Source organism: Dendropsophus ebraccatus, chromosome 5 (assembly GCF_027789765.1).
Source record: "Dendropsophus ebraccatus isolate aDenEbr1 chromosome 5, aDenEbr1.pat, whole genome shotgun sequence".
NCBI classification, from domain to species: domain Eukaryota; kingdom Metazoa; phylum Chordata; class Amphibia; order Anura; family Hylidae; genus Dendropsophus; species Dendropsophus ebraccatus.
Genome location: NC_091458.1, coordinates 20,800,451 through 20,821,331, shown reverse-complemented (window position 1 = coordinate 20,821,331; position 20,881 = coordinate 20,800,451). Strand labels below are relative to the sequence as shown.

Genomic DNA, 20,881 nt, shown 5'->3' with positions numbered 1-20,881 from the left:
GGGAGACACTACAGGAGGACAGGAGGAGTTGGGATGCCAGAAGGAGGGGCAGATAAGCGGCACATACACTGCAACTGCGTTAAAACACCAGCCGAAAACGTTCGGCTGGTGTTTTAACGAGGACCGGGCCAATTTAAATTTTAGCATTTTCGTTTTTTCCTCCTTGTGCTTAAAAGGCCATAGCACTTGCATTTTTTCACCTAGAAACCCACAGGAGCCCTTATTTCTTCTGCCACTAATTGTACTTTGCAATGACAGGCTGAATTTTTTCATAAAGTACACTGCAAATCCAGAAAAAAATTCAATGTGTGGTGAAATTGAAAAAAACCCAAAACGCATTTCTTTTATTTGGGTTTTTTTCGTTTTTACGCCGCTCGCCCTGGGGTAAAACTGACTTGTTATACATGTTCCTCAAGTTGTTATGATTACAACGATATGTTACATGTATAACTTTTATTGTATCTGATGGCCTGTAAAAAATTCAAACCATTGTTAACAAATATATGTTCCTCCATTCCCAGGCATATAGCGCTTTTATCCTTTGGTCTATGGGGCTGTGTGAGGTGTCATTTTTTGTGCCATGATCTGTACTTTCTATCGGTACCTTGATTGCGCATATACGACTTTTTGATCGCTTTTTATTACAATTTTCCTGGATTTGATGCGACCAAAAATGCACAATTTAGCACTTTGGGATTTTTTTGCGCTTATGCCGTTTACCGCGCAAGATCAGGAATGTGATTAATAGTTCGGGCAATTACGCACGCGGCGATACCAAACATGTTTGTTTATTTATTATTACTAGAAAATGTACCCGGCGCTGCCCGGGTATAAAGTGTCAGTGTGTTAATTAGATTTGTTCTAAGGTGCCCAGGAGGCCAAGCTAAAGGTATTGTTTCTATTATTGTTTCTACTGATTATAGTTAATCAGTGGAATTAGTGTATACCTGTAGTGCATAGTTGGAGGGGTTCTGTATACCCACAATGTATAGTTTTTAGGGGTCTCACATATCTGTAGTGCATAGTTGGGGGGGCTGTATACCTGTAGTGTGTAGTTGGGGGGGGCTTTATACCTGTAGTGTATAGTTGAGGGAGGTCCTGTATACCTGCAGTGTACAGTTGGTGAACTGTAGTATATAGTTTGTGGAGGTCCCGTGCACCTGTAGTGTATAGTTTTGGGGTCCTGTGTAGTGTCCTGTATCCTGGTATCAGGTCTGGTATCACAGTGTTATCCAGTCATAGTATGGCGGTATTGGTCAGGTCTGGCAGTGTTATCCAGTCACAGTATGGTGGTATTGGTCAGGTGTGGTATGACAGTGTTATCCAGCACAGTATGGCGGTATTGGTCAGGTGTGGTATGACAGTGTTATCCAGTTACAGTATGGCGGTATTGGTATATACATGTACTGTATAGATGGAGTAGGGGGCCCTGTATATACATGTACTGTATAGATGGAGTAGGGGGTCCTGTATATACATGTACTGTATAGATGGAGTAGGGGGTCCTGTATATACATGTACTGTATAGATGGAGTAGGGGGTCCTGTATATACATGTACTGTATAGATGGAGTAGGGGGTCCTGTATATACATGTACTGTATGGATGGAGTAGGGGGTCCTTTATACATGTACTGTATAGATGGAGTAGGGGGTCCTTTATACATGTACTGTATAGATGGAGTAGGGGGTCCTGTATATACATGTACTGTATAGATGGAGTAGGGGGTCCTGTATATACATGTACTGTATAGATGGAGTAGGGGGTCCTGTATATACATGTACTGTATGGATGGAGTAGGGGTCCCTGTATATACATGTACTGTATAGATGGAGTAGGGGGCCCTGTATATACATGTACTGTATAGATGGAGTAGGGGGTCCTTTATACATGTACTGTATAGATGGAGTAGGGGGTCCTGTATACATGTACTGTATAGATGGAGTAGGGGGTTCTGTATACATGTACTGTATAGATGGAGTAGGGGGCCCTGTATACATATACTGTATAGATGGAGTAGGGGGTCTACCAGTTATTACTGTGGATGTTGTGAGGCAGCTTCCCTAGCAACCATTGCTCCCTGTGAAAATGAAAGCAGTAATCCTATTGGTTGCTAAGGCTCCAACTGCCGTGTCTGCTGCAGCTAATTATATCACCTGTGTTTGCAGTGTGGAGATTTTCCCATTCATCTCTATGGGGCGCCTCTCTTTCCCCTCCCCCTCCCCTCCTGTACATCTGGCGGGGACGGGACCTTCGCAATAACCTTCCCGGGCACCCAATCCAAACGGTTCAGGCGTTTGGAAGTCTATTTGGGACAGACAGACAGACAGACTTTCATTTTTATGATATAGATTTATAACATCGGAAAAGGGGGTGATTCAGACTTTTACACTTTACTTTTACACTTATACTAGAAGCCCCCTGGGGTTAGGGTTATTCCCCCTGGGGTTAGGGTTATTCCCCCTGGGGGACTTCTAGTATAAGCACACTGATCTCTCATTGAGATCTATCCTGTATACTAATACAGGATAGATCAGTGAGATAGGCACTGGATTGCTTCCAGCTGCTGCAGCCGGAAGCAATCGAGTGGCGGGACGGGATTAGCGTCATTACGGCGCTGAGCCTGGATGGATGAGGATATGTGAATCCACCCCACACCAGGGACACCAGGGATGGCTGCATTCAAGTAATCGGATGCAGCTGTCAACTTTGACAGCTGCATCCGATTAGTTTATTAGGGGGCACGGCAATCGGACCGTGCCCGCTAATAGCCGTGGCACCCGGGACCGCTGCGCTTCAGAGTGCGGCTGCCGTGTGGCCCCACTCTGAACACACGTTGGCGGCTCTGGACGTACAGGTACGTCCTGGGTCGCCTAAGGGTTAAGTAATGTTCTAAAACTGAGGTATTACTGTATTTTTATCACCTGAAGGGGTACTTCAGAGAATTTTTTAATCATCTAGTCACTCCTAGAATTATAAACTGCTGCGTAGTATGTTGGCACTATGTATATAAAAAGTATTATAAAAATTTGTAAATTACTTCTATATAAAAATCTCAAATCTGCTCTCTGCTGCCATCTCTGTCCATGTCAGGAACTGTCCAGAGCAGGAGAGGTTTTCTTTCTTTTCCTTTTTTTTTTTTTTTTTGCTTCTGCTCTGGACAGTTCCTGACATGGACAGAGGTGGCAGCAGAGAGCGCTGTGTTACACTGGAAAGAATACACCACTTCCTGCTGGACATGCAGCAGCTAATAAGTACTGGTAGACTTGAGTTGTTAAAACAGAAATAAATTACAATTCTATATAACTTTTCTGGCACCAGTTGATTGAAAACTTTTCCCCCCTCTGGAGTACCCCTTTAATTGCTAACCACCAGAAAATTCTAGACTTCTGGGGATATAAGACATCAACCCATTACCCCCTAGCCCACCAGGTATAATGTTAATCAGTAATATCACCATTTTGGGAAGGCACCTGACTGTTGCCGCCTTGTACTTTATCCTAAGAGAATTGCTAGATTTCTAGACCAGAATAATAGCTGCAATTGTATTGTCCATTTAGAAGATTTTTATTTATTTTTAAATCCCCTTTAGCTTTCTGTTCTGTATTCCATTCCCTCCGGTTTGGGGGCAGAGAAGAAAACTGCTCGCCAGCACAAAACTAGTATTGTTATATAGAGCCCTATTCCCAGAACAGCTTAATGATTGTGGAAACAGTAAAAAGGGTCAGAGAGGAGTTCACTGTACAAGTCTAAGTAGTTATTAGAGAGTAGTAGACAGAAGGTGTGATAGATGGCAGGAAAACACAGGGGCCAAAGATTAGGAAGATATATGGTATATAGATTTTACCTACCTGCTTCAATCCAGTCTAAGTCTGTGGGAAAATGTACAGGGTATATACACTTATCTTCTATATTTTGTAGTTTGCCAGTGTTCTCAAATGAAAAACAAAGAAACTTTATTAAAAAAAAATAAAAAATAGTTTAAGGATAACAGCTCAGGGGCAGATCTATGTGTCTCCATGGTTACAGACTACAAACTGTGTTGTCTGATCCTGCAGTCACTCTTACTTTTGATAAACTTCTGAATAGGGGATTGGTGGCAGGGGGTTACAAAAACATGACTGTAGGGTCAGTCCCAGCTCCCACCCATTTCATATACCTCTTTAGAGAGTTTTGAGTTAACAGAGATGGGTCCCCCATTTCAGGACACTTATATATGCAGGGCCATTTCTGCCATGAGGCGGAATGAGGATTCCACCTAAGGCGGCAGATTTTCTGGTCCCAGAGGGGACGGCAAAATCTTCCTTGTCATTTTAGCTAAGCCATCTTTTATTTATCAAGTGTAAAGTATTGTATCAAGGCAAAGCTGTAATATCTGCTGCCTATATCAAATGTCTTCACAGTAAACAAGATTATATTTCTGCTAAAGAGACTCTGTGATTCTTCATTAAGCACCGACACAGCAAACACACCTTCCTTGGGTCATCTCCCCTTTCTGTGGGTGGCAGTACCAATAGTCCGGGAGGGTCACTACTCCACTACGGACCACCGTGATAATTGCCCAAGGGACCCCGCAACAGCCCGGCAGGTCACTGTCCACAGGGGAAAAAGGTATAGCCAGCCCACAAAAATAAAAGCAGGTGTACCACCATACCTGTGTGCCCAACCGACACTGACGTCATGACAATCTACCACCTGGCAGGGCTATATCTCGGCTAACTACCGCAGAACTGGCGTCACACCTAACCATCTGGCAAGTGACCGGCCGCACCTCCACACCGGGGGTCACCACATTCATGCATTACAATAAGGGCTGGATAATGATTTATTTCACGCGGAGTGATGATGAATGGGTATTGACCCATTACTCTCTATAAAGGGGACTCTTCCATTTACAGCACATTTTCAGAGTACATTTCAGGATACTGGTAAAAGTATTCAGCAGCATACCCATAGACTAATAGTTATTTCGAAAACCCTCAAGAAAAAAGTCCACAGACTATGTGTAGCCACTAGTAGACTATGTTCGATCTATAAATGTCAATAGGGTATCCTTTTTTTTGTTTTGGGTAACCCACTGTATAACAACCTACCCTGAAAAATGTGATAGGAATAGGAACCCGACAAAAAAAAAATTGTCTAAAACTCCCTTAAATAAAGGGTGGAGCAACAAAAACTTTCTATAGAGGCGATATACGTTTTATGAAGACAATCTTTAACAGTGACTAGTAGATATTTTGACCGTGTTTTATAGGAGGTTTTACTGATATATAATTTTATTTTTATTTTTTTTAACCAGATATGCCTCAGTATTTCTGGAACCCGGCAAAGACAGAATAGGCCGAGTTTATAAGAAGGCTGTATACAAACAATTTACTGATGACCGCTACACTGAGGAGGTCACTAAACCGGCCTGGCTAGGATTCCTCGGCCCCATTATCAAGGCTGAAGTTGAAGACACCATAATTGTACACCTGAAGAATTTCGCTTCCCGGCCGTATACTCTTCATCCACATGGAGTGTTCTATGAAAAGGATTCAGAAGGTAAATGTGCTTGTCCTGCGTGTTAATACTGGAAACTGGGGCAATAATAAAGTGGAGTTTGTGGGAAAACATATTGTTTGGGCAATTTTTTCGGACCATGTTCTGGGGATATTATTGTAAAACACTTGAGTGTACATATAGTCCAACATGTTGGCTGATTCAAAACTTCTCTTTATATAGCAATGGTTCCAAAGTTACTGTAGGTGACCCACTGATGGTCAATCTTGGTGAGATATCTACATATTTTTGAGGCCTGAAAGCAGTGACACATCTGCCTTGAGGCGAGATGAGTATCTCTCCTCAGGTGGCAGGTTGTGTGCAGTGGCCATAAATCATACTAGCTCTATTTACTCCATAACCTGCAAATGATGGCTGGACATAGATGTAGAGTGTAATACAGTCAGAAGTGTGAATACAGCCATTATTTGGTAACTGTACAACTATCATATAGAGGTATACAGTACACTTTGCTGGTATTGTTATACGTTGCAGATTTTCTGCACACACACTTACTTACACTCTTACTTATGGTTTCAAATGAGGACAGTGTGGGAGGGGGCACCATGTTAGTTTTTAAAGGGGAACTTTCAGCAGGTTAGAAGAATCTTACCAGTCAGAGGATTTCATAACTAACAGCACGGAAACAGTGCCAAGCATGAAGGTAACAGAATACCTTCATTCTCGGCACCATGTGCCAACTAGGGAGCTATCGGCAGGTTAGAGTCGTCTAACCTGCTCATATTCTATTCACACTATTCTATGCACAGGCGGATTACGACATTAGTGACATGTCAGTTCTTTTGACGGAACGCGAAATCCGCCCGTGCATAGAATAGTGTCTATGGCATGGGCGGAAAAGCGCGCTGCCACGTGCGGGTATGAGCGACGGAATACGCCGCAGATTATACGCAGCAATTCCGTAGTATGCACGCACCCTTAATCAGGTAGCAGATAAGCTAGAATTGGCCTTGCCTAGAAGACATCTCCCCCTTCACCCCTTTATTTTTATTAAAATTTGATGATAGAACAACCATGGGGTGTGCATATGCCCCATCATGACTTAGATGCCCTGGCCATTAGTCAAATATAGGTGCTCAATGTGGATTTTGTTAACAGAGCAGAGGGTCTGTTACAATCTACAGATGACAAGGGTGACACTTTGAGGAATTTGACTTTGGGCAAAGTGTTTTCCCCATGGCGGTTCCCCTTAATATACTGGCAAGGATTACAAAAGATTATTAAGGAAAGTTCTTGCTACCTTTTAAGTTTCATTTAAATGGTAGTGGAGTAGTTGTTGATACAGTCTGATCACCCCAGGGGGTGAAGAAGGAAATTTGTATCCCTTTATTGTCATGCCTTCTTCTTCTGGATAAACAAGGATAAACTCCCCTCAATGAGATAGCACAAATATAATTTTGGAGCTTTACTTTACTTGTTTATGTGATTTTTATTATAGGAGCTTTTTATCCAGATGGAACCAGCAAATCAGACAAACGTGATGATGCAGTCCCTCCCGGCGGGCATCACACCTACACCTGGATTGTTAAAGAGGAATATGCACCAACCCCTGATGACCCCAACTGTCTGACCTGGATCTATCACTCCCATATTGATGCCCCAAGAGATATAGCAAGTGGATTGATAGGTGCCCTGCTGACCTGTAAGAAAGGTAAATCACAATGGAGCCCATATATCGTGTGAAATGTTGCATTGTTAAGTGTGGCATTTGAGTTCATCATATGCATAATAGTGGCACCTCACATTTTTCATGTTTATTGGGTGACACAGGCATAAGCTATTTTAGAGTGAATTTTTAAATATGAGTCTCTAGGTTTACAGCTACTTTAATATCTGTGACTCAGTACAGAAAATCCATGTCAAAAGGCAGTAATTCCATAGGCCTGTGGTCATTCCATATGTTAATTGATGTAGCCATGCACAGATAGACATGGGCCTGTTTACCTTCAATGGCCTGGTCATTGTCAGAGCATATGGAAGTTTTGTCTATAATCCACTCTTTTGAGCCCGAGACAAAACTAAGGCCATTTAAAGTCATAGGGCCCAGACCTCTCCATGCATAGAAACATCGGCATCCATGGGCATAACTACTACCATAGCAGACATAGCGACTGCTACAGGGCCCGCCACATGAGGGGACCTGGTAGCCCACTCCTGCAATACACTGGGCCCCCTGAGTCATCATCATTTGCAGCACCCGTTGGCTAAGTGGGCCTCCTGGGTGCTGCAAATGTCCCTTTAACTGCAAGCACTGGCAGTTAACTGTTTTGACTACACTAGATGGGTTTGTAGTCAGTCGGAGTGGAAGGGGCCCAATCAGAAGTTTTCTATGGGGCCCAGCCATTTCCAGTTATGCCCCTACTTTGGAACAAATTTTAAAATGGGGTACCATTGGCACCCTATTTAAATATTTTTCCAAAGTATCCATGCCACGTAGGGCTTAAGAGTGATATGAACGTTCCCTATCCTACTCTTTGGACTGGTCTAAAGGTAATCATACACTTAGCTCATAGATCATTTGGCCAACAGCTATCTGTCTTGATCCCACTATACACTCAAATGTTCACCTATTCTGATTAGAGAAGGGGGGGGGGGGGCGCGTTGGGGGACACCGCTGCCAGACCCGTTGAGAAGAAAAGAATCAGACAGTTCAAATCCAGCATGCCTGATCCTCCTATTCCCTATCATTTGAGTTTCAGTCGAGGTCCAAAAAGATACTCAAAACTTTGCAAGGCACCATTGAATACAATAAGCCCCAGTGGTTTCTATGAATGTGAATACTATCCATGGGCTGTCAGCTCTGGTTTGTAGAGAACACATAAAAAGGGTTCATCATAGTGTAGAGAGTGGCTATTTGCTCTGGAGGACCCAGTACTGTATGTCCACAAGTTATATAGACAGACTGTTGACATTTATAGGAACTATGTAATGCTCAAATTGGTACTGTCATCAAAAACAACTTTGCATATTCTGAGGCATTAGTATCATTAAAAAAATGTATTTAAAAAACAAATTTTTCGGTGTGAAATTCAAATTTATAACATTGACTACTAGATGTCAATATTTTGAGCTCCACTGCCTGTTGTCAATGAATGAACGTCAATAATTATAGCAATTTAGACTGTGATTAGGAAGTGATGGAGGGAGATTCAAAGCTATGCTCCAATGCTGTCAATCACAGTGCAGGGAGAGACAGACAGAGAGGCACATTTGCTAATCTCCTATATACTTTGTGTATATGATTGTGACATCTATAATTTTATTTTTACTCTATAAATAAATTTATGCTTATATTGAGAAATAACTAATTGTGGTTTTTTTACTGCACTTTTGTCTTTAATTTGCCAAAATCACAGTAAAAATTATGCAATTTTACAGTGAATGGTACAATTTTCTATTCACTTAAAATCACATAATTTTTTACTGTGATTTTGACAAATTCACGACAAAATTGCAAATAAGCTATTTCTCAATATAAGCATACATTTATTTATACTGTACAAATAAAATGAAATTATAGATGTCACAATCCTATTTACGAAGTAGATAGGAGATTACCTCCTGTCTGTTTCTCCCATGTCTGTTGCTCTCTCCCTGCACTGTGATTGACAGCATAGGAGCAGAGCTTTGAATCTCCTGCCCTCACTGTCTAAACTGATGTACTGGCACTGGAGCTCAAAATAGTGACACCTAGTGGCCAATGTTATAATTTCACACAGAAAACTTTTTTTTTTTTTTTTTTAATGAAGTGAATTGCAAATATGCTAGATAGCAATGCCTTTGTCAGAATATGCAAAGTTGTTTTTAATGACAGGTATCTTTTTATTTCCTTTGTGGTGGTGCTTCATAAAAATTCAAGAATCAGTAAACCTCATTGTTATTCTTGCGTCTCCATTCTTCAGGCACGTTGGACGGCTCTATGAACAGGGTGGATGTAGATAAAGACTTTGTAATGATGTTCTATGTCATTGATGAAAATGTCAGCTGGTACCTGGAGGAGAATATCCAGACGTATTGCTCTGAGCCAGACACAGTGGATGTGGATAATGAAGACTTTCAAGAAAGTAACAAGATGCACGGTGAGGGTCCCTGAATGTCACAATGACAACATTGCAACAGCCCCTCTGTCTGTAAGGATTCCTGCAGCAGTAATAGGGGTTATAATACTATCCAGAGTTTACAGGTCTAAAACAGAGGTTAGTCCATCAATTTTTAATGGGAATTTGCAATGACTTTGCAGCCTTTTTACTGTCACAGTTCCATACACTGGTTTGGCAGGCGTTGGACCCCAATGATCAAGCACTGATCGTCTTTAATATAGATTAGTCCTGGAGTCAGTGGTACAGCCAGCATCTCTCTCCTGGTAGTTGGTGGTGCAGCCAGCATCTCTCTCCTGTTGGTTGTTAGTGCTGCTAGCATATATCTTCCGTTAGTTGGTGGTGAAGCCAGTATCTCTCTCCTGGTAGTTGGTGGTGCAGCCAGTATCTCTCTCCTGGTAGTTGGTGGTGCTGCCAGCATCTTTCTCCTGGTAGTTGGCGGTGCTGCCAGCATCTTTCTCCTGGTAGTTGGTGGTGCAGCCAGCATCTCTCTCCTGGTAGTTGGTGGTGCAGCCAGTATCCCTCTCCTGTTAGTTGGTGGTGCAGCCAGCATCTCTCTCCTGGTAGTTGGTGGTGCAGCCAGCATCTCTCTCCTGGTAGTTGGTGGTGCAGCCAGCATCTCTCTCCTGGTAGTTGGTGGTGCAGCCAGCATCTCTCTCCTGGTGGGTGGTGGTACAGCCAGCATCTCTCTCCTGGTAGTTGGTGGTGCAGCCAGTATCTCTCTCCTGGTAGTTGGTGGTGCAGCCAGTATCTCTCGTCTGGTAGTTGGTGGTGCAGCCAGTATCCCTCTCCTGGTAGTTGGTGGTGCAGCCAGCATCTCTCTCCTGGTAGTTGGTGGTGCAGCCAGCATCTCTCTCCTGGTAGTTGGTGGTGCAGCCAGTATCTCTCTCCTGGTAGTTGGTGGTGCAGCCAGCATCTCTCTCCTGGTAGTTGGTGGTGCAGCCAGCATCTCTCTCCTGGTGGGTGGTGGTACAGCCAGCATCTCTCTCCTGGTAGTTGGTGGGGCAGCCAGCATCTCTCTTCTGTTGGTTGTTAGTGCCGCTAGCATATATCTCCTGATGGTCGGTGGTGCAGCCAGCATCTCTCTCCTGGTAGTTGGTGGTGCAGCCAGCATCTCCTCCTGGTAGTTGGCGGTGCAGCCAGCATCTCCTCCTGGTAGTTGGTGGTGCAGCCAGTATCTCTCGTCTGGTAGTTGGTGGTGCAGCCAGTATCCCTCTCCTGGTAGTTGGTGGTGCAGCCAGCATCTCTCTCCTGGTAGTTGGTGGTGCAGCCAGCATCTCTCTCCTGGTAGTTGGTGGTGCAGCCAGCATCTCTCTCCTGTTGGTTGTTAGTGCTGCTAGCATATATCTTCTGTTAGTTGGTGGTGAAGCCCGCATCTCTCTCCTGGTAGTTGGTGGTGCAGCCAGTATCTCTCGTCTGGTAGTTGGTGGTGCAGCCAGTATCCCTCTCCTGGTAGTTGGTGGTGCAGCCAGTATCTCTCTCCTGGTAGTTGGTGGTGCAGCCAGCATCTCTCTCCTGGTAGTTGGTGGTGCAGCCAGTATCTCTCTCCTGGTGGGTGGTGGTACAGCCAGCATCTCTCTCCTGGTAGTTGGTGGTGCAGCCAGTATCTCTCTCCTGGTAGTTGGTGGTGCAGCCAGTATCTCTCGTTTGGTAGTTGGTGGTGCAGCCAGTATCCCTCTCCTGGTAGTTGGTGGTGCAGCCAGCATCTCTCTCCTGGTAGTTGGTGGTGCAGCCAGCATCTCTCTCCTGGTAGTTGGTGGTGCAGCCAGTATCTCTCTCCTGGTAGTTGGTGGTGCAGCCAGCATCTCTCTCCTGGTAGTTGGTGGTGCAGCCAGCATCTCTCTCCTGGTGGGTGGTGGTACAGCCAGCATCTCTCTCCTGGTAGTTGGTGGGGCAGCCAGCATCTCTCTTCTGTTGGTTGTTAGTGCCGCTAGCATATATCTCCTGATGGTCGGTGGTGCAGCCAGCATCTCTCTCCTGGTAGTTGGTGGTGCAGCCAGCATCTCCTCCTGGTAGTTGGCGGTGCAGCCAGCATCTCCTCCTGGTAGTTGGCGGTGCTGCCAGCATCTCTCTCCTGGTAGTTGGTGGTGCAGCCAGTATCTCTCTCCTGGTAGTTGGTGGTGCAGCCAGTATCTCTCTCCTGGTAGTTGGCGGTGCAGCCAGCATCTCTCTCCTGGTAGTTGGTGGTGCAGCCAGCATCTCTCTCCTGGCAGTTGGTGGTGCAGCCAGTATCTCTCTCCTGGTAGTTGGTGGTGCAGCCAGCATCTCTCTCCTGGTAGTTGGTGGTGCAGCCAGTATCTCTCTCCTGGTAGTTAGTGGTGCAGCCATTATCTCTCTCCTGGTAGTTGGTGGTGCAGCCAGTATCCCTCTCCTGGTAGTTGGTGGTGCAGCCAGCATCTCTCTCCTGTTGGTTGGTGGTGCAGCCAGCATCTCTCTCCTGGTAGTTGGTGGTGCAGCCAGCATCTGTCTCCTGTTGGTTGGTGGTGCAGCCAGCATCTCTCTCCTGTTGGTTGGTGGTGCAGTCAGCATCTCCTCCTGGTAGTCAGTAAATTCAGCGCCTCATGCCTGGTGGTTAAAGTCAAGAGTAGCCTCTCTTCCTTGGTGCAGTTAGTATATTTAGTGGTATATGGCACACTTAGCATCTCCCTCCTTCTTCCTATCAGAGTCAGTTGTTCCATGGCAGCCGCCAATCCTCCAGTAATAACTATGTAGGTGGAGGGTCCCATTCTTGTAGAGGGGTCCTGTGAAATTACAATAGGGCTACACCTGTAGCACAACCTAATCTGATTAGTGAGTATAGTAGTGCATATGAGGTTAGGTCGGAGGCTTTACATAACACTTAGCTGCTTGTCACATTATATACAGCTCGATGAACTGTTTGAGCTTATTAATAATTGTCCCTTTTTCCCAGGTCTCAATGGATTTCTTTTCGGGAACCTTCCGGCTCTGGACATGTGTCTTGGAGACAAGGTGTCCTGGCATTTGTTTGGAATGGGTAATGAAGTGGATATCCACTCCGCCTTCTTCTATGGTCACACAGTCACCAACCAAGGCCACAGAACAGACGTCATTAACCTGTTCCCTGCCACATTTGCCACCGTGGAAATGACCCCCTCAACGCCCGGGTCATGGATGTTAAGCTGTCAAGTAAACGACCACATTCAAGGTAAAGGTGGGGCTAATGGATTCGGCAGTCTAACTAGCCACACCACTACTGACTTTAGTTGCTATATACATAAGAAAAAAAACGTAACAAATGGAAACTCCAACAAATTTTGAACATTTCCTAATAATGGCATAACCATATCTACCATCATCCAGTGTGAGATTTCAATAAACTTTTGACATGTCCTAGGGATATGTCGAAAGCTTTGGTCATTCGAGGACTGGGTGTGAATACTCTTTTTGATCACTAGAATCAGAAGGAGTCTGTGCGAAGCGGGTTTTCTTCCTCCTCTGTGCCTTATGACTGAGAAAGTTTCATAATGCAAGTGTATAAGACTGTTTCAGGTGGCTGCGCGGACAGCGGGAAGAGGCAATGCTCAGCTGTGCACTTCTCCCCACTAGTTCTAGTCAGGGTATGAACATCCAGAACCGACTGATAAAAACATTTGACGTGTCTCTATGACATATCGAAAGTTTTCTTAAAGGAGAAGTCAGGCCAGACCCATTTTTAGCAAGTGTTGGGGAGGGGGAGGATTAAAAAAATAACATGCTCTTACCTCCCTGGTCTAGCGCTGGTGGCTGCATACAACCACTCTGGTCCCCAGCCGCTGAGTGGGGACCCAGGTTGTGACGTGTGAGCAGGGTACAGGGCCGGCTCCAGCTTTTTGTGGGCCCTTGGGCGACAGAGCCTCGGCGGGCCCCTTTGAGGAGCAAATCATGGAGAGACAGGCGAGGAAAGATTTGCAGCAGAAGAAACATGCGGCTGCTGCATATCTTTCTCCTCCTGTATCTCCTGATCTCTGCAGTAGTCAGGACTCTGGAGGAGTCAGACCCAGTCACAGGATTATATATATATATATATATATATATATATATATATATATATATATATAATGCTGGTGCTGCTAGTTCTCTAGTATACAGCTCCTTCTGTGTGTGTGTGTGTATATACATACACACACACAGAGCAGGAGCTGTATACTAGAGAACTAGCAGCACCAGCATTATATATATATATATATATATATATATATATTTATTTATTTATAATATGAACATGGTGAGACCTCTAGTTCTCCTATATACAGGCCCTGCAGTTATATACAGTGTGTGTATATATATATATATATATATATATATATATATACACACACACACACACACTGTATATCACTGCAGGGCCTGAATATAGGAGAACTAGAGGTCTCACCATGTTCATATGATAGATAGGAGATAGGGAAATAGATAGATAGATAGATAGATAGATAGATAGATAGATAGATAGATAGGAGATAGATAGATAGGAGATAGGTAGGTAGATAGATAGATAGATAGATAGATAGATAGATAGATAGATACAGATATCTAGTTGTTTTGTGTATAGAGGTCCTGCTGTAATATATATATATATATATATATATATATATATATATATATATCCTGCTGTAATAGATAGATATATATATATTACAGCAGGACCTCTATACACAAAACAAGTAGAAGAACCAGCACATACAGGACACTTAGTTTGCAGAGCCTACCGTGCTGCCCTCTATCAGGTCAGGTGTCCGATCACATGACCCGTGACATCATCAAAGGTCCTTCAGACTCAAAGGTCCTCTTTCCTACTCGGCTGTAGGGAAGATTTGTGATGGAAGACAGGTGCTCGGGGGCCCCAGTATGTATCGGCGTGGCCCCTAACTGTCACATGCGGCCACTAGGGGCCCAGTCCCCTTTGTTACTACACTTTTTTTTCTTTTTTACTAACAAAAAAAATGTAGTAACAAACGGGAGTGGGCCCCTAGAGGAGCTGGGGGCCCCGGCATTTGCCCTACTTAGCCGGGTGCTGACGCCGGCCCTGGCAGGGTAGATGGCGCCCTGTGCGAAATTTGCTCTCAGTGCCCCCCCCTCAAGTACCCCCAATCCCAATAAATACATAGTTATAATGAACAAGGATCAAGGAACAGAGTCTCGCACTCAGAGTCTCTTGTCTTTCAACAACTTTATTGTTACCTGCATTGCTATTTAAGCACCTCCCCAGCACTCACAGGGCGTTCCTAGCCCGACGAAGCGCCTCTGTAGGCGTGAAACATTTTGTTGCTCTTGCTGAACACACCTGCTTCACCATCTCCCCTCTCCCCGCCTAGCCTACTCTGATGTATCGGAAATAAACCACTTGCATCTTCAGTCCGGTGAGTGCGAGACTCTGTTTCTTGATCCTTGTTCATTTATCCTGCCTTTTTTGTCTCTGCACCGCCGCTCCACGGTTTGGATACAGTTTGTGTGCTATATACTCCAGTCCCGGGTTTCCCACATTGGGTGTACCTTGTAGTTAGTGCCGGCCGGAACTCTCACCATACGTATACCATTATGTCTTTTCCTCCACCGACCCAGGCACAACCAGATGGACACCAGGACCCCAGCATGGACATAGGAGCTTCAGCACCTACAGAGGCTCTAAGCGCAGGGAGAGTGGGTGCAGGTGTGTTCTTCACCTCCTGTAACAGCAAGGAGGAGGTGCAGGTCATTGGACTTAAGTCCTTGGAAAACCGGATCAGTTCCTTAGCTGAAAAGGAAATCAAGTCTTTCTGGACTGTGAATTCCCTGCAGTCTTACGTGGAAAGTAATCGGGTCCCTCGTGGACTCCGCACTTACAAGTCGCCTTCCCAATACCAGGACGACGAGGCGTTTTTGAGAGAATGGCAAGAGGCGCATCATCTGCACGCTCTAAACCTCACTAAAATCGTGCTGAAAAAAAGCCAAATTGAATATGAACGGATCACCACAGAGTTACTAAAAAGCAAAACGGAATACCGGACAAGACTCCCCGATAACGAGTCTACGGTTTTTCTGAACAAGCTAGAGAAGCGTTTAGTTACTCTTCAAACAGACATTAAAGATCGGAAAAGGGAAAAGTTCGTGAGAGATAAAGCCGATTATGACCAGGGGAGAATTTTTGACTGGAACACAAAAGGCAGAAAGAAGCCTAAACCGACCAGGAGAACACCTGATTTCTGGACAACTGATTCCGAGTCCAGTCAGTCTGACAGTGGGCCGAATTATCCCCAAACGTCAGCCCCTTTAGGCGGCCGACCCGCAGGGGTGGGAAGAAGAGGAGACGGCCCCAATCGGGGCCCACTGAAGAGAAAACAGGTCTCATGGCGGCGACAGTAGACCCTCCAATGGTGGTCAATTTGACAAACGTCACCCTCCCGGACGGATGCGAATCTTTGTTCAACAAAGGACTCAATTATGGCATAAATGAAAAATTTTCCATCACAACCTTCGAAGGCGATTTACATAAAGCAATACGCAAGATTAACCTCCATAAATTCTTCGCCACGCAGAAAAAAACAAACCCCACCAGCAGCGTCTCTGATATACAGTACCACATCGGTCCACTGGGGTTTTTTCCTCCAACCACCTTCGATACCCGTGAACAAGGATGCCTTGCAGACCTCATTTCCATGGCGAACAATACCACTGAAGTTGATATGACCCCGGTCTCGGTATCCACAGATACCCCTTTTACTGGGGGAAACCCCTCCACTTTTTCGCCCCAAGTTACCCCAGGGAGCCCATTGGATTTGTTCCACAAGGCTGTCCTGAGAGATGTCAAGGCACTCTCCTACCCGGCACCTTCCTCCAACTTGACAGACCGTGAACATCGAGCCTTGAAGTGGCTTAAATCCAGGCCCGATTGGCTGGTCCGCCGTGCGGACAAAGGCGGCGCTGCCGTCATAATGACCCAGGAAGATTACCATTGTAACGCCTGGAGTAGTGGATCCACTGGACCGGCACCAGCGATGGCACAAACCTCACCAGGGAGCGGAGTCTAAGGGGCCGCTGGTTTTCACCAGAGCCCGCCGCAAGGCGGGATGGACTTGCTGCGGCAGGCGACCCCCAGGTCGCTACCCCTGGCTTGGTTGCTGGTGACGGCAGGCGAGGCGTGGCAGGAGCAGTAGGCAGGAGATGGCACTGGCAAAGGTCAGCAGGTGAGAGCGCACGTGACAGGCTGAACGCAGGAACAGATGGAGTGACAGGGAAACAGGAACCAGGAACAGGGACTAGGGACCGGGTAACGGATAGGACTCAGGAACAGGGACTGGGACCAGGTAACAGATAGGACTCAGGAACAACAGGGGGCTGGGCCAAACGCTATGGGAAGCATGTAGAGGCTCCAACACTAAGGACAGGGCATGCTGGGATTTATAGGGGAGTGATTGGGTGCAACTACCAATTAGGAGCGCACTGCCCCTTTAAATCTGAGACAGCCGGCGCGCGCGCGCCCTAGGAGGCGGGGACGCGCGCGCCGGCCGGCACAGCGGGAGACAGGAGCGTGGAGAGGTGAGGCGCCCCCCGGGGCCGAGGTGACAGCAGCGCCGGGTCCCCGACTATGGACACCGGCTGCTGCATAGGGCAGGTAGCGGTCGCGGCGGCGGCCCGGAACGCGGGACGCCGCCGCGGCCGTAACAGTACCCCCCCCCTTTGGCCTCCCCCTCTTTCTTGCCTGCAAATGGTACAGGAAGCCACAAAGTCTTTGACATCTTGGGATAGGCTGGGCCACCAGTAGTGGCGAGAGATCCGTTGGCCGGTCTTACGGACTCCCGGGTGCCCGGCCTCCAACGAGGAATGTCCCCAGTTCAAAATACCTCTTCGAAGCGCAGGGTGAACATGAGTCTTTCCGGGGGGTACTCTCTGAAGAGTGGAGGTGACGACTGGTACTAGGCGATCAGGCGGTATAACGTGGCAAGGGACCTTCTGTAAGTTCTTCCGGTGGTGAGAGGACACGACCTTAGTCTTGGGTACGGGGAGAGGGTACACCTCAGCAGAGAAGGCATCCGCCGAGTCTTGGTCTTCTGCCGGTAGGCCGGATAGAGGCTTGGCCGGGACAGGAAATGACATAATACACTTGGTCTGAGGTGACTTGAGACACTGGTGGGAACAGTCCTGACCCCAACTGAGAATCTCCCCGGTTCTCCAGTCCAGCTGAGGGGCATGTTCTTGTAGCCACGGGAGTCCCAGGAGGACCGCGGGGGAAGAATGGGGCAGGACGTAGAAGGATATCTCTTCTTGATGTGAAGGACCCACCTGGAGGACTAAAGATGCGGTCTGGTAGTACACACGGTCGGTAAGAATTTCGCCCGTGACCGAGGAGATAGTCAGGGGCCTGGCTAGTCGGGTCACGGGTAGCCGCCATCTTTGGACCAATGTTGCCGCAATAAAACTGCCTGCTGACCCAGAATCGAGGAAGGCAGTAGTCAGATGATTTTGTCCTGAGGGAGTCCGGATGGAAACTGGCATAGACAGACTTGGAATGGTGGCATTTACACCTAGGGACACCTGTCCCACCGGACCTAGGTGCGAGCATTTTCCGGATGTTTGGGGACGTAGGGGACATCCCAGCCGGAAGTGATCGGAACCACCGCAATAGAGACAGAGATTCTGCTCCAGGCGCCGGATTCTTTCATCAGGCGTCAGGTGAGCCCGTTCCACCTGCATAGGAATCTCAGGAGAGGGTTGGGACATCGAAAGGTCAGGATTCTGGAAAACTGGCGCCAGCTGGGGATGGCGACGGGAACGGGTTAGTAAATGTTCATGCCGAACCTCCTCCTCCCTCTCCGAGAAACGAGTATCAACTCGGGTGGCCAGTAGAATGAGTTCGTTCAGGGAGGTAGGCAGGTCTCGGGCAGCGAGCACGTCTCTCACACGACTAGACAGGCCCTTCTTGAAGGTGGCCAATAGGGCGGCCTCGTTCCAGTCCAATTCAGCTGCCAGGGTGCGGAACTGGATGGCGTAGTCACCAACAGAGGAGCTGCCTTGAGAGAGGTTGAGGAGAGCAGTCTCGGCAGAAGAAGCACGGGCAGGTTCCTCAAAGACGGAGCGAAACTCGAATAGGAAGGCCCGGAGATTGGCAGCAACAGGATCATCACGGTCCCACAGTGGCGTGGCCCAGGCCAGGGCTCTACCCTCTAATAGGCTGATGATGAAAGCCACTTTAGAGCGCTCGGTGGAAAACTGACTACTCAAAAGTTCAATGTGCATGGTGCACTGAGTCAGGAATCCTCTGCACAACTTAGAGTCCCCAGAGTACTTGCTTGGGAGGGCCAGTCGGAGTGAAGAAGCAGCGTCAGGAGATGGTGTGCGCTGGGCAGTAGTCTGCTGCTGTAAGGCGGCAGTGAGTTGCTGGATCTGCTGTGACTGTTTCTGGATTTGTTGAGCCTGTTGCGCGACCACTCTGGCGACGTCACGGAGATCTGGCACCTCGCCGGGATCCATGGTTGGAGCCTACTGTAACGCCTGGAGTAGTGGATCCACTGGACCGGCACCAGCGATGGCACAAACCTCACCAGGGAGCGGAGTCTAAGGGGCCGCTGGTTTTCACCAGAGCCCGCCGCAAGGCGGGATGGACTTGCTGCGGCAGGCGACCCCCAGGTCGCTACCCCTGGCTTGGTTGCTGGTGACGGCAGGCGAGGCGTGGCAGGAGCAGTAGGCAGGAGATGGCACTGGCAAAGGTCAGCAGGTGAGAGCGCACGTGACAGGCTGAACGCAGGAACAGATGGAGTGACAGGGAAACAGGAACCAGGAACAGGGACTAGGGACCGGGTAACGGATAGGACTCAGGAACAGGGACTGGGACCAGGTAACAGATAGGACTCAGGAACAACAGGGGGCTGGGCCAAACGCTATGGGAAGCATGTAGAGGCTCCAACACTAAGGACAGGGCATGCTGGGATTTATAGGGGAGTGATTGGGTGCAACTACCAATTAGGAGCGCACTGCCCCTTTAAATCTGAGACAGCCGGCGCGCGCGCGCCCTAGGAGGCGGGGACGCGCGCGCCGGCCGGCACAGCGGGAGACAGGAGCGTGGAGAGGTGAGGCGCCCCCCGGGGCCGAGGTGACAGCAGCGCCGGGTCCCCGACTATGGACACCGGCTGCTGCATAGGGCAGGTAGCGGTCGCGGCGGCGGCCCGGAACGCGGGACGCCGCCGCGGCCGTAACAACCATCTAGAGGCAACACGACAATTGCAGGACACTACTACTTATAGTAGACTGAGTAGAGACCCCACAGTCTCGATCAAGGAGCAGCTGCGCTCCTTGCTGCACACCCATGTGCAGACTGGTGCCATAGACCGTAAAACAGCCGAGCGGCTCATCCCCGAGTCCCCCCGTTCCCCCAAATGGTATCTGCTCCCCAAGATCCATAAGTCGCTGAGCCGCCCGCCGGGTCGTCCCATCATCTCGGCGGTCGGCTCAGTGACCGAGGGTCTCTCACAGTACTTAGATTGGGCACTTCGCCCTATTTTGCAATGTTTTGTCACATATCTCAAAGATACTAATAGTTTCCTGCAGGTTCTGGCCGATGTCCACTGGCAACCCGAGTTCGCCTTGGCCTCCGTGGATGTAGAGAGCCTCTACACCCGCATCCCTCATGATGCGGGTGTGGAGGCTGTCGATTGCATCCTCGGTCGCCTTGACAAGCCTTTAAACTTTCGTAATTTTGTACGGGACGCTTTGTTATTTGTGTTGAGGAACAACTGTTTTACCTACAGAGGAGATTGGTACCGTCAGGAGACCGGCACCGCTATGGGCACGCCGGTCTCCTGCACGTATGCCAATCTCTTTCTGGCACAACTGGAAATGGATTTAGTTTTTGCTCCATGCAATCCTTACATCACGGGTATCGTTTCTTTCCACCGTTATGTGGACGATATTTTTGTTGTTTGGAATGGCACCAAAGAGGAATTTCAGGGTTTTGTTTCTTTTCTGAATGATCATAACTCACGTAATATGTTTTTTACATTTTGTTTTGGAGGCCATACACTTGAGTTCCTTGACGTTTTAGTTGAAGCCTCGCCCCAGGGTCTTACTACCACTGTTTTCCGTAAAAAAACTGCCGTAAATTCTTTGTTACATTTTAACAGCTCCCATCCTTTGCAGACTAAAAGGTCAATACCCTTCAGTCAGATGCTACGTTTGAAACGCATCAACAGTACTGAAGAAGGTTTTCAGCTGCAAGCTACCAACCTCAAGGCCCGTTTGCTCAATAGAGGCTAT

General features: G+C 47.5%; 1 protein-coding gene across 2 annotated transcripts in view; it reads left to right on the top strand.

Moving 5' to 3' along the window:
• Positions 1–20,881, top strand: part of HEPHL1 (hephaestin like 1) — a 74,397-nt gene that overhangs the window by 10,966 nt on the left and 42,550 nt on the right. For both annotated transcript variants that reach the window (XM_069969646.1, XM_069969645.1), the window contains exons 2-5: positions 5,299–5,543; positions 7,000–7,212; positions 9,464–9,640; positions 12,570–12,824. In XM_069969646.1, the coding sequence (XP_069825747.1) occupies positions 5,299–5,543; positions 7,000–7,212; positions 9,464–9,640; positions 12,570–12,824 (890 nt within the window). The remainder of the gene's footprint in view (positions 1–5,298; positions 5,544–6,999; positions 7,213–9,463; positions 9,641–12,569; positions 12,825–20,881) is intronic.